Below are 24,894 nucleotides of genomic sequence, written 5' to 3' on the forward strand. Positions count from 1 at the left end.
TTACATTTTTTACGCAGATTTTACACACGTCACTATCACTTTTTAAGGAAACTGAGACATCGTTACAGAACAAAGTTTCATTCGGCGCCATCTTGGTAGTCTGCTGTGACACCTGTGTCTGCTGTGACACCTGGCCTTTCAAAGGCTGTGAGCACCTCTTTGATTACCCTCATACGTTCTTCCCAAGTCTGTGTTGCAGTTAAAGTATCATCAACAAACACAGTCACCTTTTTAATTACATGTTCACCAAGAACCTTGTCCATTGATCTCACAAAAGTGGAGGTAGAAATATTCAGACCAAACAGTAGCACACGGTATTGGTAGCTCGTTCCTCCATACAGGAATGTGGTATATTGCCCAGAATTCTTGTGATGGGGGATCTGCCAATACCCCAATCTCAGAGCAGTACTACTAAACACTTTTGCCCCATGACAGTTCTGGAGTAACTGGAGTAAGTTCTCGGGTCCATCCCAGTGTGGAATTATTATCTTATTTACTGGGCATGCATCCAGTACAATTCTGACTCACCATTTCGTTTCTCTACCACAAATAGCAGTTTATCATACTGACTGGTTGACCGTTTGATAATCTTCATCCTTATCTTCTGAATCTCCTCCTCCACTGCCTGACGCTTATGGTCATACAAAATATGGCACATGTTCCCTCACCTGCAGTTTACATTCTGCCATCTTTATCACCCCTAGCTCATTCGAAAATACTCACTTGTGCCTCTTCAGGGTCTCTATCAGACCTTCCATTTCTCCCTGGTTTTGTTGTTCTAGGGACTATTTTCTGCTAAAAAAAAACATTCAAGATCTTCTGTGTCTGCCTTGCCTTTCCATCTCCACTGCTTTTTGCATAATGCTGCTGAGTCTCCCCTTTACTCTGTGGTGCTAATTGCAAATCAGTTAAACAGCATAACTCAAGTCATTCCTACCAGTTCCCTAATATTGATTCTCCCTTTAAAGTCAATGACAGCTTCGTTTCCTTTCCTTTCCTTTCCACTTCAGCACAACCTCTCCCAAAATTCAGACAAACGTTATGCTTTGTTAACCAGTCAACACCCAAAATTACGGGTAATGCTAACCCTGGCACCACAAGTGCTGCTACATCATAATCCTTACAATTAACCCCCTCATCGTGATTAAGATTTGCTGCTTCATTACTTTTCTTTTCACACCCACAGGACTCATAATACGTATACCATGCACTGGAAAGTTTGGTATGTTTCTTACCTGCTCTTGGTATATAGTTTTGGCACACAGCATTGACTTGGCTACCTGAGTCAACTAAAACATATATCCGTGTTCCAAAAATATCTACTTCTACTACAGGCTGTACTATCTCATCAGGTTCTTCACTATTTTCCTCCATCATGTCATCAATAACACTGCTTGTCTCTCTTATCTTGCATATCGACATAGTTGCTGGCCCTATGTGGCTTCAAATGGCTCTGAGCACTATGGGACTTAACATCTTAGGTCATCAGTCCCCTAGAACTTAGAACTACTTAAACCTAACTAACCTAAGGACATCACACACATCCATGCCCGAGGCACGATTCGAACCTGCGACCGTAGCAGTCGCGCGGTTCCGGACTGCGCGCCTAGAACCGCTAGACCACCGCGGCCGGCGCTGGCCCTGTGTCATTTGTCCCTGACTGGGCTGCATCAGAAACTTCATCTAGTTTTCTGCACTCGTATTATGCCATAACATATAATGGTTGTTGTCCGCATCCTGACATCTGACTCAACTTCCTGAACTGACACGTGCTTTGTGTTGTGGTGGTGTCTGTACCCACCTCATTGTCCTCGGCAACCTCCATGACAAAACTATGTTCAAATCTTATGTCATCCTCTTAATTCCAATGCTGACCACTATACCCTTTATCATTACACGATCACATACCAGCATTCCTCTCACTGTTCCTTGGCGCATCTCTATATATGCCCACCTTCTTCAGTTCCTCGTTGTTCACATAGTGTATCTAACTGTCCTAAAGCGACTTAATCGCCTCTACATTGTTCTTGGGAATTGCCAGCAACTTCAAACAACCATTGCCTCCATCTTGATTGGCTCATCTAAATATAGGTTTCTTTCATAATAGTCTTGGAAAAACTTCTTTAGGGTCCAGTTGCGACCTCTATCAAAACTTATGCCTTGGTATAAGCTGTTTTGCACATCATTCTGCCTTTACAGAGACCAATATTGTTTTAAAAACTCCCTCTTAAACTCCACATATCTCTCAGATTTTTGTCCTGTTCTCATTCCCCAGGTACCAGCTTTGCCTTCTATTCTCGATGCAACAAAGCATATCTTCCGCTGTTCATTCCGCAGTTCAGGTAGCACACCCTTAAATTGGTCTAAATAGTCCCTCGGATGCCATTTTCCATTCGGATCAAAATTCCTAAAATTCCCAACACTAAGAAAGACCTCATCATTTTGTATGCCAAGTATGCTGCCTCCTGTTACACCTCCATTGCACAGTAACGATTTTACTGCATTTTTAACCTGTTGACTCACAAGTGACTGGGTCTTGGATACTTCATTGCACACCCGCTCAACACAGCGTACATAAGCATCTTGATTCAGTACAACAGCTTGCGCCTTGTGTTTACGCTCCTGCACTTCCTCATCCAGTCTTTCAAATTCCATATCATGGACCTCAACCCTTTTGCTGAGTTCCTCTTTTACCTCACTGACTTCAGCTTCAACCTTGCCAAAATGTTTTGCCTGCTCTAAGACGTGTTGATCTAATTGAGACATAAGTCTTTCTACCTTCTTATTACACTCGTCTTCCACTTTTTTTTATGGCTGCTTCCAGTCGATCATTGTCATCCTTCATTTGCTTACTAGTTTCTTCTATCTGCCTCTTGGTTTTGGTTTGGTCAATCTGCCTATTAGCTTGGTCAAGCTGCCTATTGGTTTCCTCGAATCTCTTCTTCAGCATACTCATTAATGTTATGAACACATCAGAGTCAGGCCCACACTTCTCTCATCTGGCTGTAGCTATGATTGGTGATGACATAGCACCAGAGCGTCCCATTTCAAGTGACAAACTACAGTCTCCCATACCAGAATCTCTTGATATTTCAGTACTACTATCTTGAACCTTCTTCTCCTTCGGACTGTTTTCACCTGACAAATCTCCATCTACATTCCTGACAATTGCTGCTGCATTGATCTCATTGTCTGACATCATGAATTATTTAAGTCACACAATCAAGAAAATGGAAAAGGCGGGAAAAGAAAAAAAAAATATTATAAAGGCTAAATTGTAGTAACCATCCCGCACAGTACACAAGCGAAACAATAAGTCAGTTGACTATGCCGTATCTCTTCAGCGCCATGTTTCATGCTAAGAAGCACACCAGACACCCATAGAATCAATGTCACAAAAGTACACTTATATTTACACAAAATATTCACTGCTGTTACAGCATTATATAAGCATATTGCGTGGGCTACTACAGCAGGACTGGGAAATGACATTTAACTTTACTGCCGTAATTGACCAATATCAAAGTGTAATGTCAATACGATAAGTTGCCTCCACTGTATTATATCACCATTGGCTGCATTCCCTGAGATTATCTAAATAAGTCTCCATTGTGATCTAGTACCTGTTAACAGATCATGACGTCAGTTTTGCAAAGTTCTTCCACTGTAATCATTTAACACTATTTGCATGAAATTCTCTAGACAGAGTCTGCATTGCCAATCAGTTACCCTACAGTGTCCTTTAAATGCGCGAGGAATCACAATACTGCATAAGACTTACTTTGTTCACTGCCCCTTGACTTGCTCGGTCCTGACTTCACACCAGCTCCCCGTGTCGCTATGTCGATCAGTACTGCCACCCACTGGCCGGTCGGTGAAATGCAGCAATGGTATGCTTGTAGTTGTTTGTGTTGCTCATAGGTGCCACCCATGTCACAGATGATGTAGCATGCAGCAGTAGAATTACTCTCTTAACACAGGGTCTTCGGACTGCACTCTGTAACAGACAAATAGAATTGCTGTAACTTAAACTCCTTGGTCCGCAGCACACTCAGTCTGTCTGACGTCACACAACAATCCAAAATAGGGTCATTGTTTCTATACGTTATTCACTGTTTCCATTTTCGAATAAATCTGCACCTCATCACCGAAGATTACAAGTCTTGGAAATGCATGTCACCATGTAACATGCCCAGAAGGAAAGGGGGTAGATATGCACTGCTAATAAAAGCTAGCCTTTAGCACTGGAGACTGTACAGCACTCCCTAAACACAGGATGGGGCTGGATATTTAGCACCGTGTGCCTAAACCCATGCACCTGGTCCTTCCTGTGGCATTTGATCTGCTGTTCTCTGCACTGCCTGCTATGATATGTCCTGTAATAACTATTGTCTAGCAGGGAGAGGAGCCACTCACACCAACTATACCAAGTTGATCTGGTAGAATTCACTGTATTCTGTTAAACACTCACAAGGATGGGGCTACTATGTTTACAGTTTCATTATTCCACAATGTACATGATCAGTATTTGTACTCAAAGTACATGTCCATTGTGATGTATGAAGTTGCTGTCTAAATGTTGACATCCAATGCAAAAACACGGTGCGTAGAACACAAAATAATCACTGTTCAATGGATGTTTTATCAGTCGACAATTGGCACAGTTCTTCCATCAGTACTAAACACTTCAGTAGCTTATAACACGAGCATGCGTGTGACCGCATCATGATTCGGATGCTTTATAAAGTTTCGGGTATGATATACAAACGAGAAAGTACCTGCGCTCGTGATATTTAGCCAGTCAAAACAATATGTGTTTCTTTCATTTAGAACTTGTAATTAGGATCATACCAGTCCAAATTATTTTTCCATAACCGTCACAACGCGGTTGATTGTTGTTCTCCCAACTCGACACACGAAACCAAGAAACATCACCTTTTGGATAAACATTGATATTGCATTGTGAACACTGAAATTAAATGCAAAACTTGTGTGGCAAACAGTTTCAATCACTTCACATTAACTTGTAAGATAAGTGATGCAGCCAAGGCATCAAGACAACAATCCACACTTCTCCACTAAAGCTATGCTATGATTGGCCACTGTTCCTACACACCTCTCTAGCTAGACACTAGTCACACGCAGTAAACCATAGGTGAGGAAGTACATCATTGTGATTAGACAGTAATTTCCTGTAGTGATGGCAGACACATGGGGGCCCCATTTCACTCTGTGTCAGGTTATATGCAAGTTGCTGTACAGGATATAGTGTAGGGTAAAATACTCCCGTTCCCCCATCTTAATGGTGCCTGTTGGCCAGTGAAATGGCTCACACCATTTAGTTTTTGACATACTCATACTCTGCCTTCAATGTGCATTGCAACTTTAGACCCAGGCAACCATTTCCCATTATTAGTATTTCTTGTCTGTGACATATGGACATGGGTACATGTGTAATTATCAATTCTAGTGGTATGGGTATGCTCACATTGCTTTGCTCCATTTTATAACTGATTCTTCTGCATTGTAGCCTGTGTATTCACTGTTACAATCCACAATATCGGACAACAAACCTTGTCTTCAATATGTTGTTTCCCATGGCAGTTGAATCTGGCTGAAGCAGTTTTCCCTGAATAGGAGTTATTCACAATAGACCTTTGACATAGTGACATACAGAAAGTCCATTATTTGAATGAGACAGTGTGGGATTCACAATTCAACCTTCATCAAACAAACTGATACTGTGCTTACAGCCTATCCTGTAAGGTTAATTGATTCTTGTTATTCAGGCAGGTCTTCATCTGCGTTTGATTCATCACTGCAAAAACATCTTTCCGAAAAATAATCTGCGTACACTTCATCACTGATGTTGTTATAATTATCGTGTATTGTAATCATTGAAACCTGTCATATTTAATATATCTAGAACATTATCTTCACTCATTTCTAGTAGACACACATCAGTCAATCATAAGTAGACACATTAAACTTTGTAATCACTTTTAATTTTAACTAGACAATCAGCAGACAAGTGAGAAACAAATGCAATCAGTTGCTTTGTTCGACTAATCAGTTTACAGTTTGCATGCTTACAAATATTTGTTTACAAAAGCTAGATACAGCATGATAAATGTTTAAAATAAATAACCATTCATAATAAGTAATTAAAAAAATTTGCAGAACTGGAGTCTGAATATCAGCAATATTACTGGCTTGTAAATCCACGAAGGAAAAGGGACCTGTAATTGGGGCAGACATAATGTTATCAGGAAACTTTCTTTTGTTGAGAGAAACCAGTAACAGTAACATTCAGGAGAGAGTAGTTTTCAAAGTGAAGCTTATTAGCATAGTCCATTATTTAAAAAGGATCTCTAGTCGGCTCATATTATTTTTCCATAAACAAAAAGAGGTACCTATCTCAAGGCTCAACATGCACTACTTTAATGGTGACTATTTTATCTATTCGAAATTGTTTTATTATTGATTATTGTTTGTAGAGGATGATGTAAAGTGTATTAAATTGGGGGAAAAAATAATAATAATTTTGAGGCAAAACACTTTTTTATGATGTCAGTGAACAATTGACTTTGCCAACAAGAGATATCTTTTTGCTTTTTACCCCATGTGTCATTATCATAGGTCATATGATGCAAGACGTTATTAACGCACACTGTAAGCAGGAAGAGCCCGAGAACAGTGTCCTGTGGAATGCCTCATTATTTTCATGAATTCTCAGTTCTTCTTATTGATGTGTACTAACTGTTGCCTTTTGTTTAGATAAGAACTAAATAAATGTAACAGTTAATCTTCAATACCATCATATACTATTTTTTCCTGTAATAGTATCAACTAGTTAGACATAGTGTTTTCAAGATTGTCACTACCACACTGGAGTTATAAACAGCTTGAAGCTACACAATAAACTACATCCTCTAGTTACTACCCTACCTCTAGGTATATTTAAAGGCTAATAAAGATCCCATTTTATTTTTTTGATTAAATTAAATTCTTTCTTCCTGGGAAACAACTGATTGAGTCTAGATGATAACAGACTTTTCTTTCCACTTTTGCTTGAATTTACTTTTGCCTGCATTAATGGAAAACTGAATTTAAAGTGCTGTTAGAATACTTGTATATTTAAGAAAGAATTGAATTTTGCATCTACAATATCTGGGTGGTACAGCGTTTCCCATAGTCCAATTTGCACATTTTCTGTCTGTATTTTGAGTGAGTGTGTCAGTACCTTTGTTCATCTTTCGCAGTATTTCCCTTTTTTATATAAAACTAGTTGTGCAGAATGTTTTACTCTTCTTTAATCATTATGTACTGACATTGTGCAATTCATGCATACAGTTATATATGCAACAAAGTTGCCAATGTCTGTTGCTCTATTAATCCCTGTTGTGCTTAGAAATGTTACTGTGTTGAACAAGACAGTCCTAGATATTAGAAACTGCATGTTCTATTTGTTTTTACATAATCTTATTGTTACACCCTCCAGTCCCTTAACAGAGTTTAATATGTGCAACTGAGATGCCTGCCTACAGTTAAGAGTACTAGCTTGTTTGTTCCAAACTTCAGTAATATGGGTGTATAATTTAAAGAAAAAGATTTGTTCAGATATGGAGCTTGAGATTTGAATTTGCTCTTTGTGTACAGTCACAATTTCTTTTCTTTTCCACAGTAGTATAGTACTGGCGTCTAACCTTAAAGGAGAGCCTCTAATTTTTGTGACTTACTAGTGACATGTCTTGATAAGCATAACACTTATATAGTTGCATCATTTGACTTTTCACTTTCTAATATTGACAGAAGAAATTCTTCATTTCCCTTTAGGAATCTTCATATGGTTCAACAATTTATAACACAAAAGTGGTTATTATGGTTAGTTAACCCTGTCCTGTACAAGGTGAAATTTTTTGCTTTGCAGTTGATTGTCTGTTACTTATTTTGCATTTGTATGTCTTCAGAAGATTTTTCCCTAAAATGGCTTTGCAAAAAATCTAAAAATCTGAGGGATTGAACACAGTGCTTTAGGTACACAGAATGCTTTTGGTGGCTGATCTTGCATGTAGCCACTTACCAGGAACATACAGGAGCAAATGTTCAAGTTGATGTGGACAGATGCTGCATTAATTGCAGCCCTTCCTATCATTCCATTATCTAGATCAATTTTGTTGGAAAGTATTAAGATCTTCACATTAATGTGAGTTGTATTCACAGTAATGTATGAAAAATTATACTCAAATGTGTAATTGGTCCAAATGGTTTCATGGTCCTCCAATATTACTTGCCAGTGTTTTCTATTTAAGTATTTACCATAAACTTTGTATCAAATTACTGAGCCTCAAACTAGGCTTAAAATAAATGGATGATGATACTCCCTTTGACACAACACAGTAATCATCATAGCCTTATTTTAACCCTCTGATTGATGCTGACTACACAGCCAGGATGCCCCAAATATCTTCAGTTTGTTTGTACAATAAATGAATCACTGAAGTGTTTGGAGGCATAGATAAAAACTTGTAAATGTACAGTGTCTTCTAAATATTTTGCCTGATTGTGCAAGTTTGGCCTTAATCTAGACAAATGACCTATTTCTACCTGCAGCAGCTTGAGCTCTTTAAATAATTTAATTGTCTCAGGTTTACTGCTTGGAGTTTGATCTTCTGTAGGATGATACTGAAGTTCCAAAAATTCACTGCATGATTTAGAAGCTAGTAGTATCACAACATCCTACATAAAAAGATACAAACTGTCTTTAAATTGAAACACATTTTTATTCTCTAAAAAGATTTCAACACTGATCCATTCTGATCATAATTAATTTCTATACACAGTTGCACAAATATGTAGTTTTTTATGTATAAATTACAGAAATCTGCAAGAGAGAGAATCACTCTGTCATTCACTTGAAGATTTAAAACGCAGAAGAAGATTTGAGGAAGAAAGAGGGAACACTCTGGCACTGATGGATCTTGATGAACAAATACAAAATATTAATGCAACAATTTCATACATACAAGAAGTTATCCAAGAGTCGCAACAAAATGTGATGCAAATTGAAGATGCTAAGGTAATAACAACAAAATAATTATCCTCAACCCCTGACACTGTCCCCCCACCCCTACCCTGCTAACCCCCCCCCCCCCCCCCAATACCCACTGCATGCCTCTTTCTTAACACCAACACCTAACCAGCATACTGCTGCTCGTTTCAAGTGCAGTCACAGCCGGGCCGTAGCACCTGAAGACAGCAGATGTTTGTGAGAGTAGTAGTTGTGTGAATGTGTGTGAATTCTCCTTCTGAGGAATGCATTTGGCTGAAAGCTTAAATGTTTCATTACTTTTTTTTCTTTGTGCCTGTCTGTGACTCAGCACCTCCTGTGTATGGTGAGTAGCAATCTGTCCTTCGCATATTTTTGTTATACTATACTGGACTTCGATAAAATAAATACAGACAGACATCAGGCAATACACCTGATGAGATATGTTAGAACACTACCACTACTACTACTACTACTACTACTACAGCTGCTGCTGACACTACACTTTTTTTTCTAATAGAGCACTAGTTTTGAACATTGATCAGTGTGTGTACCAAGCAAGTGTAACAACGATTTGTGATAATGTGTGAGCATGTACGTTAAAAAAGCAGCACAGAGATAGGATGAATGGGTAGGAGGATTATGAATAATAGACCATGATTGAACTTCACTTTTTTTCTGAAGGTGTCTGTAGTTAAAATGTGGCAAACAGTGATTCATGACATATTGTTGTGTAGTTGTGTAATCATTTATCAGTTCTTTCACTGCATGTGAAAATTTTATCACATTGTTAGTTTTTTTACCTGCACAATGAGGCAATCATTCTCTGTGGTGATGTGATAAGATGGAGTGCATACTATCACTTTTTAGAGCCCTGAAGTGCTCAGAATACATATTTTTATAATTTAAAAATGTTGTATCTGTCTAGTCAGAATGTCATAAACCACATTTTAACTGATAGAAGCAAACTGTGTCAAATTTGTCTCTGGATGTTTTGTTGGTCCAGAGATATTTCTGTTGTAAGGCTCAAATCTGTACGGGGAGGAATAAATACAAGGCAGATGATCACTAAGTCGTAGAGCTCATTGATAATCAGAAAGAAATAAATAATTCTTCACACACAGAAATTCTATCTAAAATACTGTCTATTATACTGAAACTTGCCCCTTTTTTCACAATATAAATTTGAACACTTTAGCTCTCAGGCCATTCACAAACTTTCAAACTATTTCCTTACATCTCAGCACTCCAGCCACAACACCAGTTTGGCATACTAGCCACTACTCGGTTACCCAAAAATAATTTTAAGGCAAAGATACCTTACACTGTAGTGTGTTGAATATGCAGTATGCCGTTTTTCTTTTTTTTTCCCATGTAAGAGCTGTGTGTAGTTTCTTTTAAAGTTTTCATGTTGTGTTGCATTATCTCTGTTTATCATGTTTCAGTTTTCCTTATTCTTTGTTATGGCTGTTACTATTTCTGTGTGTTTGCTTAAGTTACTTTATTCTTTTTTTTAATTTAGTTTTTTCACAATTGTGTGTTGTTTTCTCTGAAGGATTTCTATGTATGTCCCAAAAAATTTAAGTCCTCCATATCCAAAATATTGTTTGTATCCAAGCCTTGAAAGTTTGCGGCATTGGGTGATTGAAATGGTTGTCAATGTTTTACTTTTGTTGGAGGGTATCCACCATATTTAAAAAAAAAAACGTTTATTTTTTTCTGTGTGGTGAAAACTGAGTTTGATTGTCAGTCATATTGGATTGTATTTGACACATGAATATTAAGAGCTCAGATGGAAACCCAGTTCTAAGCAAAGAAGGGGAAGCAGAAAGATGGAAGGAGTATATAGAGGGTCTATACAAGGGTGATGTCTTCAGGACAATATTATAGAAATGGAAAAGGAGGTAGATGAAGATGAAATGGAAGATATGATACTGCGTGAAGAGTTTGACAGAACACTGAAAGACCTGAGTCAAAACAAGGCCGCAGTGGTAGACAACATTCCATTAGAACTACTGACGGCCTTGGGAGAGCCAATCCTGACAAAACTCTACCATGTGGTGAGCAAGATGTATAACACAGGCGAAATACCCTCAGACTTCAAGAAGAATATAATAATTCCAATCCCAAAGAAAGCAGGTGTTGACAGATGTGAAAATAACCGAACTATCAGTTTAATAAGTCACAGCTGCAAAATACTAACATGAATTCTTTACAGACGAATGGAAAAACTGGTAGAAGCCGACCTCGGGGAAGATCAGTTTGGATTCTGTAGAAATGTTGGAACACGTGAGGCAATACTGACCTTACGACTTATCTTAGAAGAAAGATTAAGGAAAGGCAAACCTACATTTCTAGCATTTGTAGACTTAGAGAAAGCTTTTGACAATGTTGACTGGAATACTCTCTTTCAAATTCTAAAGGTGGCAGGGGTAAAATACAGGGAGTGGAAGCCTATTTACAATTTGTACAGAAAGCAGATGGCAGTTATAAGAGTCGAGGGGCACGAAAGGGAAGCAGTGGTTGGGAAGGGAGTGAGATAAGTTTGTAGCCTCTCCCCGATGTTATTCAATCTGTATATTGAGCAAACAGTAAATGAAACAAAAGAAAAATTTGGTGTAGGTATTAAAATCCACGGAGAAGAAATAAAAACTTTGCTGTCGCTGACAGAATTACAATGTCATCGGCAAACCTCAAAGGACTTCGAAGAGCAGTTGAACGTAATGGACAGTGTCTTGAAAGGAGAATATAAGATGAACAACAACAAAAGCAAAACAAGGATAATGGAATGTAGTCGAATTAAGTCTGGTGATGCTGAGGGAATTAAATTAGGAAATTAGACGCTTGAAGTAGTAAAAGAGTTTTGATATTTGGGGAGCAAAATAACTGATGATGGTCGAAGTAGAGAGGATATAAAATGTAGGCGGGCAATGGCAAGGAAAGCGTTTCTGAAGAAGAGAAATTTGTTAACATCGAGTATAGAATTAAGTATCAGGAAGTCGTTTCTGAAAGTATTTGTATGAAGTGTAGCCATGTATGGAAGTGAAACATGGAGGATAAATAGTTTGGACAAGAAGAGAATAGAAGCTTTTGAAATGTGGTGCTACAGAAGAATGCTGAAGATTAGATGGGTAGATCACATAACTAATGAGGAGGTATTGAATAGAATTGGGGGGGAAGAGGAGTTCGTGGCAAACCTTGACAAGAAGAAGGGACTGGTTGGTAGGACATGTTCTGAGGCATCAGGGGATCACAAATTTAGCTTTGGAGGGCAGTGTGATGGGTAAAAATTGTAGAGGGAGACCAAGAGACGAATACACTAAGCAGATTCAGAAGGATGTAGGTTGCAGTAGGTACTGGGAGATGAAGAAGCTTGCACAGGATAGAGTAGCATGGAGAGCTGCATCAAACCAGTCTCAGGACTGAAGACCACAACAACAACAACAACTGTGTAGATGTGTAATTCAGCTGTATCCTTCTTCTTTTATTAAATAATTATGTCATCTGTTCATAATACCAATACCACTAAATTACTCTTTATTAGTTTGAACATACAATTTCATTATAAAGTTCTGTTGTTGATGGCCAGGCAGAGTGGCCGAGCGGTTTTAGGCGCTACAGTCTGGAACCACACGACCGTTACGGTCGCAGGTTCGAATCCTGCCTTGGGCATGGATGTGTGTGATGTCCTTAGGTTAGTTAGGTTTAAGTAGTTCTAAGTTCTAGGGGACTGATGACCTCAGAAGTTAAGTTCCATAGTGCTCAGAGCCATTTGAACCATTTTCTGCTGTTGATGTTACTGACAAGTATCTCGGGTCAGAAGCCAGTTGTGAGTTAGCCTATTCATAGGCTTTCATATTGACAGTGAATTTCAGTGTTAATAGTGAAGTACTTCTTCTTCGTTGTGATTGGCTACTTCTGTTGGTTATTTGGAGTATTGGGTTTATAAACCTTCAGAAAATAGTTTGATTTGGTACATCAGTGGTCTTGTGTGTTGTGTACTTCATTTCATCCTTTAATGAAGGTGACTTTAATAATTTATAGAAGTTTTTTTCAGTCTCCTTGGTGAACATTGCTTTCTGATTCATTACCTTTTGTGTAATTTTCTAGAGATATTTTGTATTGTTGGTTTTATTTGGCAGAAGGCAAGATCATATCTATGTCATGAATGAGGATAAAAATTAAGAATCTCAAAATTCACAAATTGGAATTGTTAGTAAATGTTATAGCACTTAACAAAATATATTTCAGATTAACTATTTTCTTTTCAGGACATAGCACCATTAATGCAAAGTGTGAATAATGTAGAAGAAGCACAATATATAATACAAAAGTTATATAATCTGACAATAAATCAAGGTTATGCCGCAGCACAGAAAGAACTCTGTCTGAAGGAAATGGAAGCCCAACTGAAAGAGGTTTGTTCCTTAATAATACAATATATTCTTTGTATCAAATGTTAAACTTGCCGTTTCTCTTCTGGCTTCAGTGAAACTTTCCTACCCTCCACCTCCTTGCTTATTACATCCAATAGCCATTTCTCTCGTCTTCCTTCTGATTTCAGCTGCATCTGTTTTCATTATTCTCTAATAGTTGCCTTTGCTGATACCATCCACCTACCATTTCATCTGATTCTTTGAAGCTTAACTATCTCCTTTTTTTGCTATTGGAACTTAAACCTTACTTCATTTTCTTTTAATTTTCTCAATTTTGTACCTGACGGTCTTCTATCACCATACCCAAACTTAGTTTACAGTTTGATGTCTGTCATACCAGTGATCAGAAAGTGATCTGATTAGCAATCTTAATACTGTTCTGAAATCTGTTGTTAATGAACACTTTATCTACTTTTTTGTCTTATGAAGTCCATGTTCCTAGACAGATCTACTTGTGTGAGAACATACTGTAGATGACTTGATTCTCAAATCTAGAACAACTGCTAAGCACTTAGTTTTTGTTTGATATCTCATATGAAATGTTGTTTTCTTATTGTTCATTGGAATGTACCAACTGCAGCTGTGTAATAGAATACTACAAGAATTATATTGCTGTATAATAGAATACTACAAGAATTATATTCATGGGCAGAGATCTTTTAGGAGTGTTGATTAGTGTGATGTTGAACCATCTGCACTGCATCATCAGATATGTCATCAGGTATGCTATTTATTTGCATATTGTCTCAAATTCTATCACAAGTTCTGTGATACATTTGTTAGACAACTCCCACACTATATAATCACTGTTGTTCATGCCTACCATGCAAAACTATTGTATTGATAGTAACTTTGTTCCGTGTGCTAACCACCTTACTCCCTGTAAACTGTAATGTCTGTAATATTATTATCTCAAAAGTGTTAAATGCACCATTTATTTCATGGCATGTGTAAAATTAGTATGAGACCTTTCGTCACATGTTCACCAGCATGATAAGAGTAATGCATCTGATGGCTACATCTGTCTTAGTTCTAAAGCCAAGTAGATCAGCTAAAATTTTCTTGGAAGTCGTATGGTGTGAGACAGGGCAGACAAGGCAATCACATCAAACTAATTGTGTTATCTGGTCCTTTATGGTCAATTCAGTGGTGTGAGAGCATTGCGTGAAATTGAAGCGTGGGGACGAACTGCAGCCAGCTTACAAATCAAGCATTAATCTTTATTATTATTATTATTATTATTATTATTTTAAAAATAAGTTCTGTGCAATCTTGGATATAATGAGTCATGTATGGAGATGCCAGAGAGTAAAAAATTACATATGCTGCTATCAATAGACCTTTCTAAGGCAGCACATCTAATTTTAGAATGTAAGTAATACAATAATTTAACCAAAAATGCACATGTTTATAACACTGGGAAGTTGTGATTACTTGCTGCCAAGACATAATGTAAAAGGTGTAGATAGCAGCATTTGTCACTTAGGAATCAGATTGCATAAAAGCCTTCCAAACTATCTAAAAAGTTTAAGGAAAGCTCCTTTGATCTGGGTTTAAGGGAGTATCTTATTAATAAGTGATCTTATAACATTAAAGAGTGTCTATCACAGAAGCAGGTAATTATCATTTGCATCAAATTATTTATAAGTAAGTCAGGTATATTGAGCTTCTGTAATTGTTCCCGCAAATAAATAAGTAAATCATTTAATCAACCTGTACAGAACTGAGAGAGAGGTACTGGACTATCCTATTGACAGAGTTACTGCAGTTATTTTGCAGTTGAGAAAAGAGTACAATGGCCTATACACTTGCAGGCAATATATGGAATAAAAAGTATGCCCTTTTTGGGGAATCTTGTTCATTTTCAAAAAACAATTTACAAGCATGTGAACATGATCAACCAATCAATCATCTCTGTTCTTTCAGTGTAGTGTTGATCGTTATTGTACACTACATGTGTGATGTGCAATAAATAACTAAAATTTTAATACCTTTTTTGAAAAAAAAATGTAAATTTAAAATTTTAATGAATCGTACTGTACCTCCTACCATATAATTATTTTTGTATTTGCAGAAAGCGCAAGAAAATAGTGTACAAGAACAATTACTGCAACATGTTTTGAGGACTCATGGTCTTGATTTGGATATGTACAGTTCAACGATGGGTAATGGACAAACTACAGCTGCCTCAACAGACAGTTCTGTACCGTCCACAAGATCTAACTCACCTACAGATACGTAAGTTCAGTTAAAGGCTAGCTGTGCCTTCAACAGTCTTATTGACCATTTAATTACACATATAATAGTGTTGATCACTGAATTACTCGGACAGTAATATAATGAATTTATCTTCTGACAGTTAATGCTTCAGAATTGACACTATACATGATAAATTGGTGATAGCTCTTATGCAATTTCTTTCCATTAAAATACAATGAATCCACAAACAGTTCTTGTCATAGGAATCCCATACATTTCAGCTTATATAGGTGTGATTAAAGACAAGCAAATGGGAAATAAAGGTGGTGTCTTTGTCACAATAGACAAGAAACTCAAATCCACCGAGGTAGAAATTAAACCTGCATGTAAGATTATTTGGGCAAGACTCAATATCAGAGGCGGGCATAAAATGATAATTGGATCCTACTATCGCCCACCAGACTCGTCTCTTGATGTAACTGAAAACTTTAGAGAGAACTTCAGTTCACTAGTATATAAATTTCAGCCATACTGTAATCATTGGTGGAGACTTCAATCATCCTACAATTAATCTGAAGAATTACAGTTTTGTTAGTTGTGGATGTGATAAGACATCCTTCACTAAATGCCTTCTCTGAACTACTTAGAGCAGATAGTTAGGAATGTTACAGATGATGGAAACATATTGGATCTAATGGCAACAAATAGACATGACTTCTTTGAGGATGTCCACACTGAAACTGGTATCAATGAGCATGATGCGGTTGCGGCAACAAAGGACAGCTAAATCAAGCAGAAGATATATATGTTCTGTAAACTAGATAAAAAATCAGTATTGTCATATCTCAGTGAGGAAGTTGAAACTTTCAGCACAGGACAGGTGCATGTAGTAGAACTCCGGCTCAAGTCCAAAAGAGTAGTCGACCATGCACTGGATAGATATGTACCCAGTGAACAGTTAATAATGGGAGGGAACCTCCAAGGTATACAGCTACTGTAAAGAAACTTGTAAAGAAACAGAAATTACTGTGTAATAGGTGTAAAAAAAAGTATAGGGCTATCAAGAGAGCATTGCATGATGTCTTCAGCGACTACCATAGCAGAATATTGTCAAGTGATCTTTCACAGTACCCAAAGAAATTCTCGTTGTATGTAAAGGTTGTTAGTGGCACCAAAGTTAATGGCCAGTCCCCAGTGAATGAGACAGAAACTGAAATTGAGGGTAGCTAAGCAAAAACCGAAATGCTTAACTCCATTTTCAAAAGTTCCTTTACAAAGGAAAATCCAGGACAATTGCACCAGTTTAATCCTTGTATCACTGAAAAGAATGAATGAAACAAGTGTTAGTGTCAGTGGTGTTGGGAAACAGCTGAAGTCATTAAAACTGAACAAAGCTCCGGGTCCCAATGGAATCCCGGCCAGATTCTATGCTGAATTTGTGGTTGAGTTAGTCCCTCTTCTAACTATAATCTGACATAGATCCCCCAAACAAAAAACTGTGCCCAATTCTTTGAAAGAGGCACAGGTCACACCCTTCTACAAGAAAGGTAGTAGAAGTGATCCACAAAACTACCATCCAATATCCTTGACATCAGTTTGTTGTAGAATCTTGGAACATATTCTGAGCTCAAACATAATGAGGTATCTTGAAGAGAATGACCTCAGTACCAACCAGCATGGATTTTGAAAACATCAATCATGTGAAAACCAACTCGTACTTTTCTCACTTGACTTACTGAAAAATTTGCATCAAGGCATGCAGGTAGATGCAGCATTTCTTGATTTCTGAAAAGCATTTCGTTTCATTGACTACATTAATCAGATAATGGGGATCATCCACTGTTACGGAATTTTATCATTCTTTTCTTGCAATGGAGTACCGCAGGGTAAGAGGGGCCCTCTGCCTGTCACGTTCCTCCAACCACTTCCCGCCTGTGCAGAATTCTGGCATTAGTGCTAACAGAGGGTGCAGATTATCTGCAGCACTATGTTTTCTTTCATTTGTGGCTCCTTTAGCGATTTGTTTTATGGTTGTTTAATATTATGTGGTACACTATCAGCGGTGTTTAATATTTATGTCATTATCTAGAATATTGGCACTAGAGCACATGCCAACCACTGTTTTTTAACTCTTCTACTTTTTAACAATATTACTTTTGTCATCTTCTTCTTTTTATTGCTTTTTATTACTGTAATGCCTTTTATACATTATAAGTTTATTACAGACTTCAACTATTGTATCCCCTTTTACTTTCACTGCTTCAATTAATTATTGAAAACTAGTGTATGCCGACATTAGCGACATCTGGTGAACTTACAACACAAACATCTTGTGGCTACTGTACAGCAGCTTGTTTTAAATAGTGGTACTACTGACAACATGACTCGTGCATGTGATGTTATTTATATGTATTTGACAATGCTGGTGCTGATTCCGCATTTAACATTTGACGATGCCACTATGGCTGCAATACATTAGGGCTTTGTTTTTATGAAACAGGTATGCCTCTTCATATTTAAATGTGAATTTTGTCAGTACTACATTTCATTATGGTCTATGTATTGTTCTTAAGCTGCATACAGTTCGTGAGTGTGGGACCCATACCAGATATGACTACCAGGGGATTCTGAACGTATACAGAGAAGGGCAGCATGAATACTCTGAGGATTGTTTAATCTGTGGGAGAGTGTCACTGAAGGAACTGAACTGGAAGACTCTTGAAGATAGATGTAAACTATCGTGATAAGCCCTATTAACAAAGTTTCAAGAACTGGATTTGAATGATTACTCTAAGAATGTTCTAAACCTACTATGTTTCGCTTGCATGGGGATCATGAGGATAAGATTAGAATAATTACTGCACACACAGAGGTGTCTAAACAGTCATTCTTCCTGTGCTCCATACGTGAATGGACCCTAATAACCGGTACAATGAGATATATCCTCTACCATGCATCTCATGGTGGTTTGCAGATTATAGATGTAGATCCACATTTGTTAGCAGTTAGCCATGGTTTGCATCCATTATCAGGTGCTACAATTTACTTTTCTTACAGCATAATCAAACTGAATCTCTGGCTCCCTTTTTGTCGATGACTTTGTGGTCTATTGCAGTTCTCCACAGACTTGTCTCCTTGAGTAGCATCTTCAGCAATGTCTTGATCATTTTTGCTCATGGGTTATCAACAATGGGTTTCATTTTTCCACTAACAAAACCATTTGTATGAATTTCTGATGACGCAATGCCTTTCTTCCACTGTCTTTATAACTTGGACCTGTTGCTGTTCCATTTGCTGAAACTACCAACATTCCTGGGGCTCATGCTTAATAGGAAACTTCATTGCTCCTCCCATGTGTCTTACCTCGCTGCACACTGTACCCTGTCCTTCAGTGTCCTCCATGTCCTAAGTGGGAGTTTCTGAGTTGCAGATTGTTCCACACTCCTCTTTTTATACTGATCCCTTGTACATTCAAAACTGCAGTAGGATGTTTGGTTTATTCATCTGCATGACCATCCATCTTATGCTGCCTTAATACAATCCGCCATTTTGGAATCCGTTTGGCCACTGGGAACTCTTACACTAGCCTGGTTAGGAGTCATTATGTAGAAGCTGCCAAATTACCACTGTCATACCAGCCTGATGTTGTCCTCAGTGGATACACATGCCATTTGTCCTTCATGCCCATCCACCCATCCTATGCCACCTTTTTCAATGACTCCCTTGACTGCCAGTATGGGGCACAACCTGTTGCTTCCCAGAGTTCACTTACGGCTACTGCTCTGGCAACTTAAATTCATGCCTCGTGCCATGTTCCGGGTGTGAACCCTTCACTGTTTTGGCTTTGTGAAGGGGCATGTGTTCATCTTGCACTTCATTCACTTCCCAAAGACACTATTCCAAATTCGATCTATTGCTGTAAGTTTCTCGACCTTCATCCACTTAGCGATAGCATCTTCGTGTACACTGATGTCTCTAAGACTGAAGATTATGTTTGGTTTGTGGGGCGCTCAACTGCGTGGTTATCAGCGCCCGACTCTCTCTAAGACTGAGTGTGGTGTCGGGTGTGTATTCGTCACTGGCAGCAACCATTTTTGGTATCGGCTTCCAGAACACTGCTCAGTTTTTACAGCAGAGCTCTTCACCCTCTATCAGGCCACCCAGCATATCAGACGAAACAGGCTTTTTAATGGTATTCTATGCTACATTTCTCTCTGTGCCCTTCAGAGCCTCTGTGTACTGTATACAGTGAATCCCTTTGTGCAACAGTACCACCTGCTCACTATCAAGGGGCCACCATGATGTTCATGTGGTTTCCTGGTCACGTCAATCTAAAGAGAAATGAGGCATCTGCTGCTGTTGCTGCCAAGGCTGCAGTCTTCCTGCTTTGGCCTGCTAGCTCCTCCATTCCTTTGGACGATCTCCATGTTGCCATCTGTCGGCAGATGGTGTCACTTTGGCATCACCAGTGGTCTTCTCTTCACGTAAACAAGCTCTGGGGAATTAAACCTCTCCCAATGGCTTGGCTGACCTGTTGGCCTTCTTGTCACGAGGAGATCATTGTAGCTAGATTGTGTATTCGACACTGTCTTTTTAGCCATTGCCGTTTAAGTGGTGATCCCCTACTACAGTGTGCTCATTGTCATCAACCTTTGACGGTTCATCATTACCTGACCGAATCCCCATTTTTTAACTGAATACCTTCCAGCATGTGTTACCGTCTTGAGTTATTGGCCATTTTAGTGAATGATGTGCAGGGATTTCGATAGTGTTTTACTCTGCCCATTCTAGCAATATGGTGAGTAACATTTAATTGTTGATTAGGGCCTCCGCTCTCTCTACAGTGTATTTTGTTGACCTTTCTCCAAGGGGAAGTTCTTGTTTCAGCTCTCATTCCTTCCAGTGACTGGGGTTACTGTTCAGTCCCCTTTGTTTTTATTTATCGTTGTTCTAAGGTTATGACATGGGGGCTTAAGATCTCTGTTGTTTTTTCCGTCCTAAAACAAAACCAAAAACCGCAGTGCTGAACTGGTGGAAATCTGACCACTTAGGTCTAATAGTGTGCTTCTTCATTTGTTGCCAACTTGAATAAAAATAGTGCTGCTTTATCACCATTGTTGAACTTGGTATTTCATTTAGTGTGTCATACATAGTGTTCTGTGTAGACGTACTTTTGTTAGAATTAATTTGTCTCCTGTAGGTATGTATAGTATGGCTGATTATTTGTCCATTTATAAATTTAGTCTATGTGGACCCCATACTACCAATGGCTTTGTCAAAGAAGGTAGAGAAACAGACAGACGTTCAGGGCACTGTCTTGTCTATGGGATTGGAAACAGCCCTTAAAAGGCACAAGAATCAGCAATGATCAACTACATGAGGGTGCAGAAGGCAATGGAGACCACTGCATTAAAGACATACATAATGTGTGTTCAGGCGACATGTGGCCTGTAACTGGAAAAAGTGTCATGGTGATCTCTCCATTGGCAAAAGATTCTGGGTTATCCCTACTTTCAGTTCTCTGGGAAGGGTCTGCCAAGGGGGAGGTGACTGTGAGGAAAAGATGGAATAACCAATGACAGAATAATGTTCTATGAGTCGGAGCATGGAATGTCAGAAGTAACGTAGTAGGAATCCGGAAGAATAAATATGGAAGGAAGTGAGATACTGAAGTAGTGAGGAATGATGAGATGTGTTTGAAGTTCCTAGGGATGTTGGTAGTGCGATAAGGAATGCTGGAGTAGCCAGTTCATTTGAGGAGTGGACATCTCTAAAAAGGAGTCACGGATGTTGGATGGATAGATACAGGTACAGGGAAGGTAACGGCCACGAAACCGTGGATAACAGAAGAAATACTTCAACTGACTGATGTAAGAAGGAAGTAAAAAAAATTTGCTGGAAATTCAGGAATACAGATACACAAGTCACTTAGGAATGAAATAAATAGGAAGTGCAAAGGAGATACGGTGAAATGGCTGCAAGAAAAATTTCAAAAAACCGAAAAAGAAATGATTGTCGGAGGGACTGACTCGGCATGTTGAAAACTCGGAACAGCCCTCAGTGTAATTACAAAAACAAGGGTGGCAACGTAAGAAGTGCAATGGGAATGCCACTGTTAAACACAGAGGAGAGGACTTTTATCATGTCATCAGACAAGTCCTCCCCGTCATAGAGGCCTAAAATGTACTCTTTCCAACTAGATAGTTGGAAAGAGTACATTGTAGGCCTCTATGATGGGGAGGACTTGTCTGATGACATGATAAAAGAAGAAAGAGGAATCATTAGTCATGAGATAGGGGTGCACTATTAGAAATGGAGCTTAAAAGAGCTTTGTAAGACTTAAAATCAAATAAGGTAGATGGGATAGATAGGGAGTGGGGTGGTGGGGGGAAGAGTGGCAACCAAATGACTACCCAAGTTGATGTGTAGAATCTACGGGACTGGCAACATATTATCAGACTTTCAAAGAAAATATCTTCACAGAAGAAGCCGATTAGCACAGTTGCCGTAGTGTAGTGGTTATGATACTAGATTGTTGCATGGAGAGTCAAGAGTTCAAAACTCACCTGAACCGAAAAATTTTAATTTCTATATTCGGTTCGAGTACATTCTAGAAGTATCCACAAATGACAAGAATCATTGTACTGGAATGATCCGTAGCTGTATATATACCGTATGTGTTCTGGCCGGAGGCAGTTCGCTCCACGCTATTGTATGTGCAAGTGCTGAATAAACCTTCGTTAAGTGAAGTGAGGGTTCGCCATTCATCTATTTACACCTTCCACTATGTGACAATATCATCCACCCAATTCTGAAGCTCACAAAATCAGGTAAGTGCGAGAACTATTGCACCGTCAGATAACAGCTCATGTGTCCAAGATGGTGACAAAAATAATGTATAGAAGAATGGAAAAGAAAATTGAGGTTCTATTAGATGATGATGGTATGTGTGTGTGTGTGTGGGGGGGGGGGGGGGGGGGAAGACTGATAATATATAATTTATACAAGTACCAAGAGATATGGAAGACTTACAATGAAGGTAAAGTTGTAAGAGAGGGATGCAGTCTTTCATCCATACTGTTCAACCTGTAAATTGAAGAGGCAATGACTGGAAAGCAAGAAAGGCTCAGGAGTGGGGTTGAAGTTCAACATGAAAGGTTGGTAAGATTCACTGATGACATCACTGTTCTCAGTGAAGCTGAAGAGGAATTATAGGATCTTTTGAATGGTATGAACAGTTTAATGAGTACAGAATACAGATTGAGAGTAAACCAGGAAAAGATGAAAGTAATGATAGGAAGCAGAAATGAGAATAGCCTGAAACTTAACATCAAAATTGGTGATTATCAAGTTAAGGACTTCTGCAGCTTGGAAGCAAAACAGCCCATGATGGATGAAGCAAGGCAAAGAGGGCATTCCTGGCCAAGATAAATCCACTGGCATGAAACATAGGTCTTAATTTGAGGAAGAAATTTCTGAAATTGTACATTCAGAGCAGTGTGTTGTATGGTAGTGAATCATGGACAATGGGAAAACTGAAACAGATCAGAATTTAAATGTTCCAGATATAAGGCTATAGAAGGATGTTGAAAAATTAGGTAGAATTATAAGGAATGAGGAGATTCACCACAGCATCAGTGAAGAAAGGAACAGATGGAAGACATTGACAAGAAGAATGGGCAGAATAATATGACATCTGTTAAGACACCAGGGAATAATCTCCATGGTACGAAAGGGAGCTGTAGATGGTAAAAACTGTAGGGGAAGACAGAGGTTGAAATAGATCCAACAAATAATTGAGGATGTGCTACTCTAAGATGAAGAAGTTAGTGCAGGAGAGGAATTCATGTGGGCTGCATCAGACCAATTGGTAAACATTTAGATTCATACGAATTGCAGTTTAAATGTGTTACACTCAAAGAAAGTAAGGTATGTAGGATGCATTCTCATTGTTGGCAGCAGGACGAAAGTCTCTTCCCACTCACCAATACACCCACTCCCCTCTCCATCTGGCCAAACTGGTGCCACCACACCCTATGCTACGCTTCTGAAATTGTCAAATTAAATCTGCCCATGACCTCAACTACCAAAGCTTCATCTTCAAATGTCAGGTGACCCCTCATTGACCCCAGCAACCAAAGCTTAATCTGCCTTGACCTTGTATTTTTTGAATGATGAATTCAGGAAATAATCTTATTTTATAATCAGGTGAATATGGTGTATAACTGAAATGGAGACAAATGGGGGAAATATTCTGACAGAGATACGGACGATAAATGAGGAAATGCACTGATGTCAGTTAATCTGACAATGATCAGGTTGTGTTGGTCTAGCTTGTGGGGACGAGTATCTCAGAAACAGGGAAGCTGGTCACATGTTCACTTGCTGCTGTAACACTAGACTGCAACAGCCCAGTAAGTTGGCAATCACTGAGCATTGCCTGTCAGAACTCCACAGCATGGATTATGGCCAAACCAAAGTCCTGACACAGACTTCCAAATACTGGGACTGTGTCATTAAAGAAGCCATAGAGATCAGAGTAAGGGAGTCACAACTAAATCGTGACAGCAGTTACATCCTTAGCAAGGCATGAGAACCCATGATCACCCAGATTAAGAAGAAAATGGATATTTCCCAGAGTGTACTGACTTTGGGGGAGGAGGGAAGAATAATGAGAGCGGTGCCGGCAGACCCTCCTGAACGAGAAGACCTAGGACACATTGCCCAGATGGCGGGAGAATGGACGCTGTACCTGGACCACGCGCAGGGCACGGCCCGCACTGACTCTTAGGAAGTGCCTGAAAGAGGAGCAGGAGGGGGCTTGTCCTAGATATACCTGGCGCCGGCCCACCGCCGGTCAGCACATCAGCGCACCTGATGATGGCAACGCGGTCGATTGCCGAAATATTGTGTCCTATGCACACTCATACCAGGCTGTTCACCCAAGATTTATTTCGTCTGTCTTATATTGTTCTTGGAAAGAAAGATTGTCGGTATGATTCTGTGTGGGCTCTAATCTCTCTGATTTTATCCTCATGGTCTCTTCGCGAGATATACATAGGAGGGAGCAATATACTGCTTGACTCCTCGGTGAAGGTATGTTCTCAAAACTTCAACAAAAACCCGTACCAAGGTACTGAGCATCTCTCTAGCAGGGTCTTCCACTGGAGTTTATCTATCATCTCCGTAACGCTTTCGCGATTACTAAAT

The 24,894-nt window shown here is 38.9% G+C and overlaps 1 protein-coding gene across 5 annotated transcripts in view; it reads left to right on the top strand.

Moving 5' to 3' along the window:
• LOC126188882 (kinesin-like protein KIF21A) overlaps nucleotides 1-24,894 on the top strand; it is a 486,465-nt gene that overhangs the window by 366,140 nt on the left and 95,431 nt on the right. For all 5 annotated transcript variants that reach the window (XR_007537870.1, XM_049930549.1, XM_049930552.1 and 2 more), the window contains 3 exons: nucleotides 8,881-9,079; nucleotides 13,321-13,467; nucleotides 15,560-15,723. Coding sequence is in view for 4 of the 5 variants with exons in the window: in XM_049930549.1 (XP_049786506.1) it covers nucleotides 8,881-9,079; nucleotides 13,321-13,467; nucleotides 15,560-15,723 (510 nt within the window). In the remaining variant the exon portion in view is untranslated. The remainder of the gene's footprint in view (nucleotides 1-8,880; nucleotides 9,080-13,320; nucleotides 13,468-15,559; nucleotides 15,724-24,894) is intronic.

Source organism: Schistocerca cancellata, chromosome 5, assembly GCF_023864275.1.
Source record: "Schistocerca cancellata isolate TAMUIC-IGC-003103 chromosome 5, iqSchCanc2.1, whole genome shotgun sequence".
Lineage (NCBI taxonomy): Eukaryota > Metazoa > Arthropoda > Insecta > Orthoptera > Acrididae > Schistocerca > Schistocerca cancellata.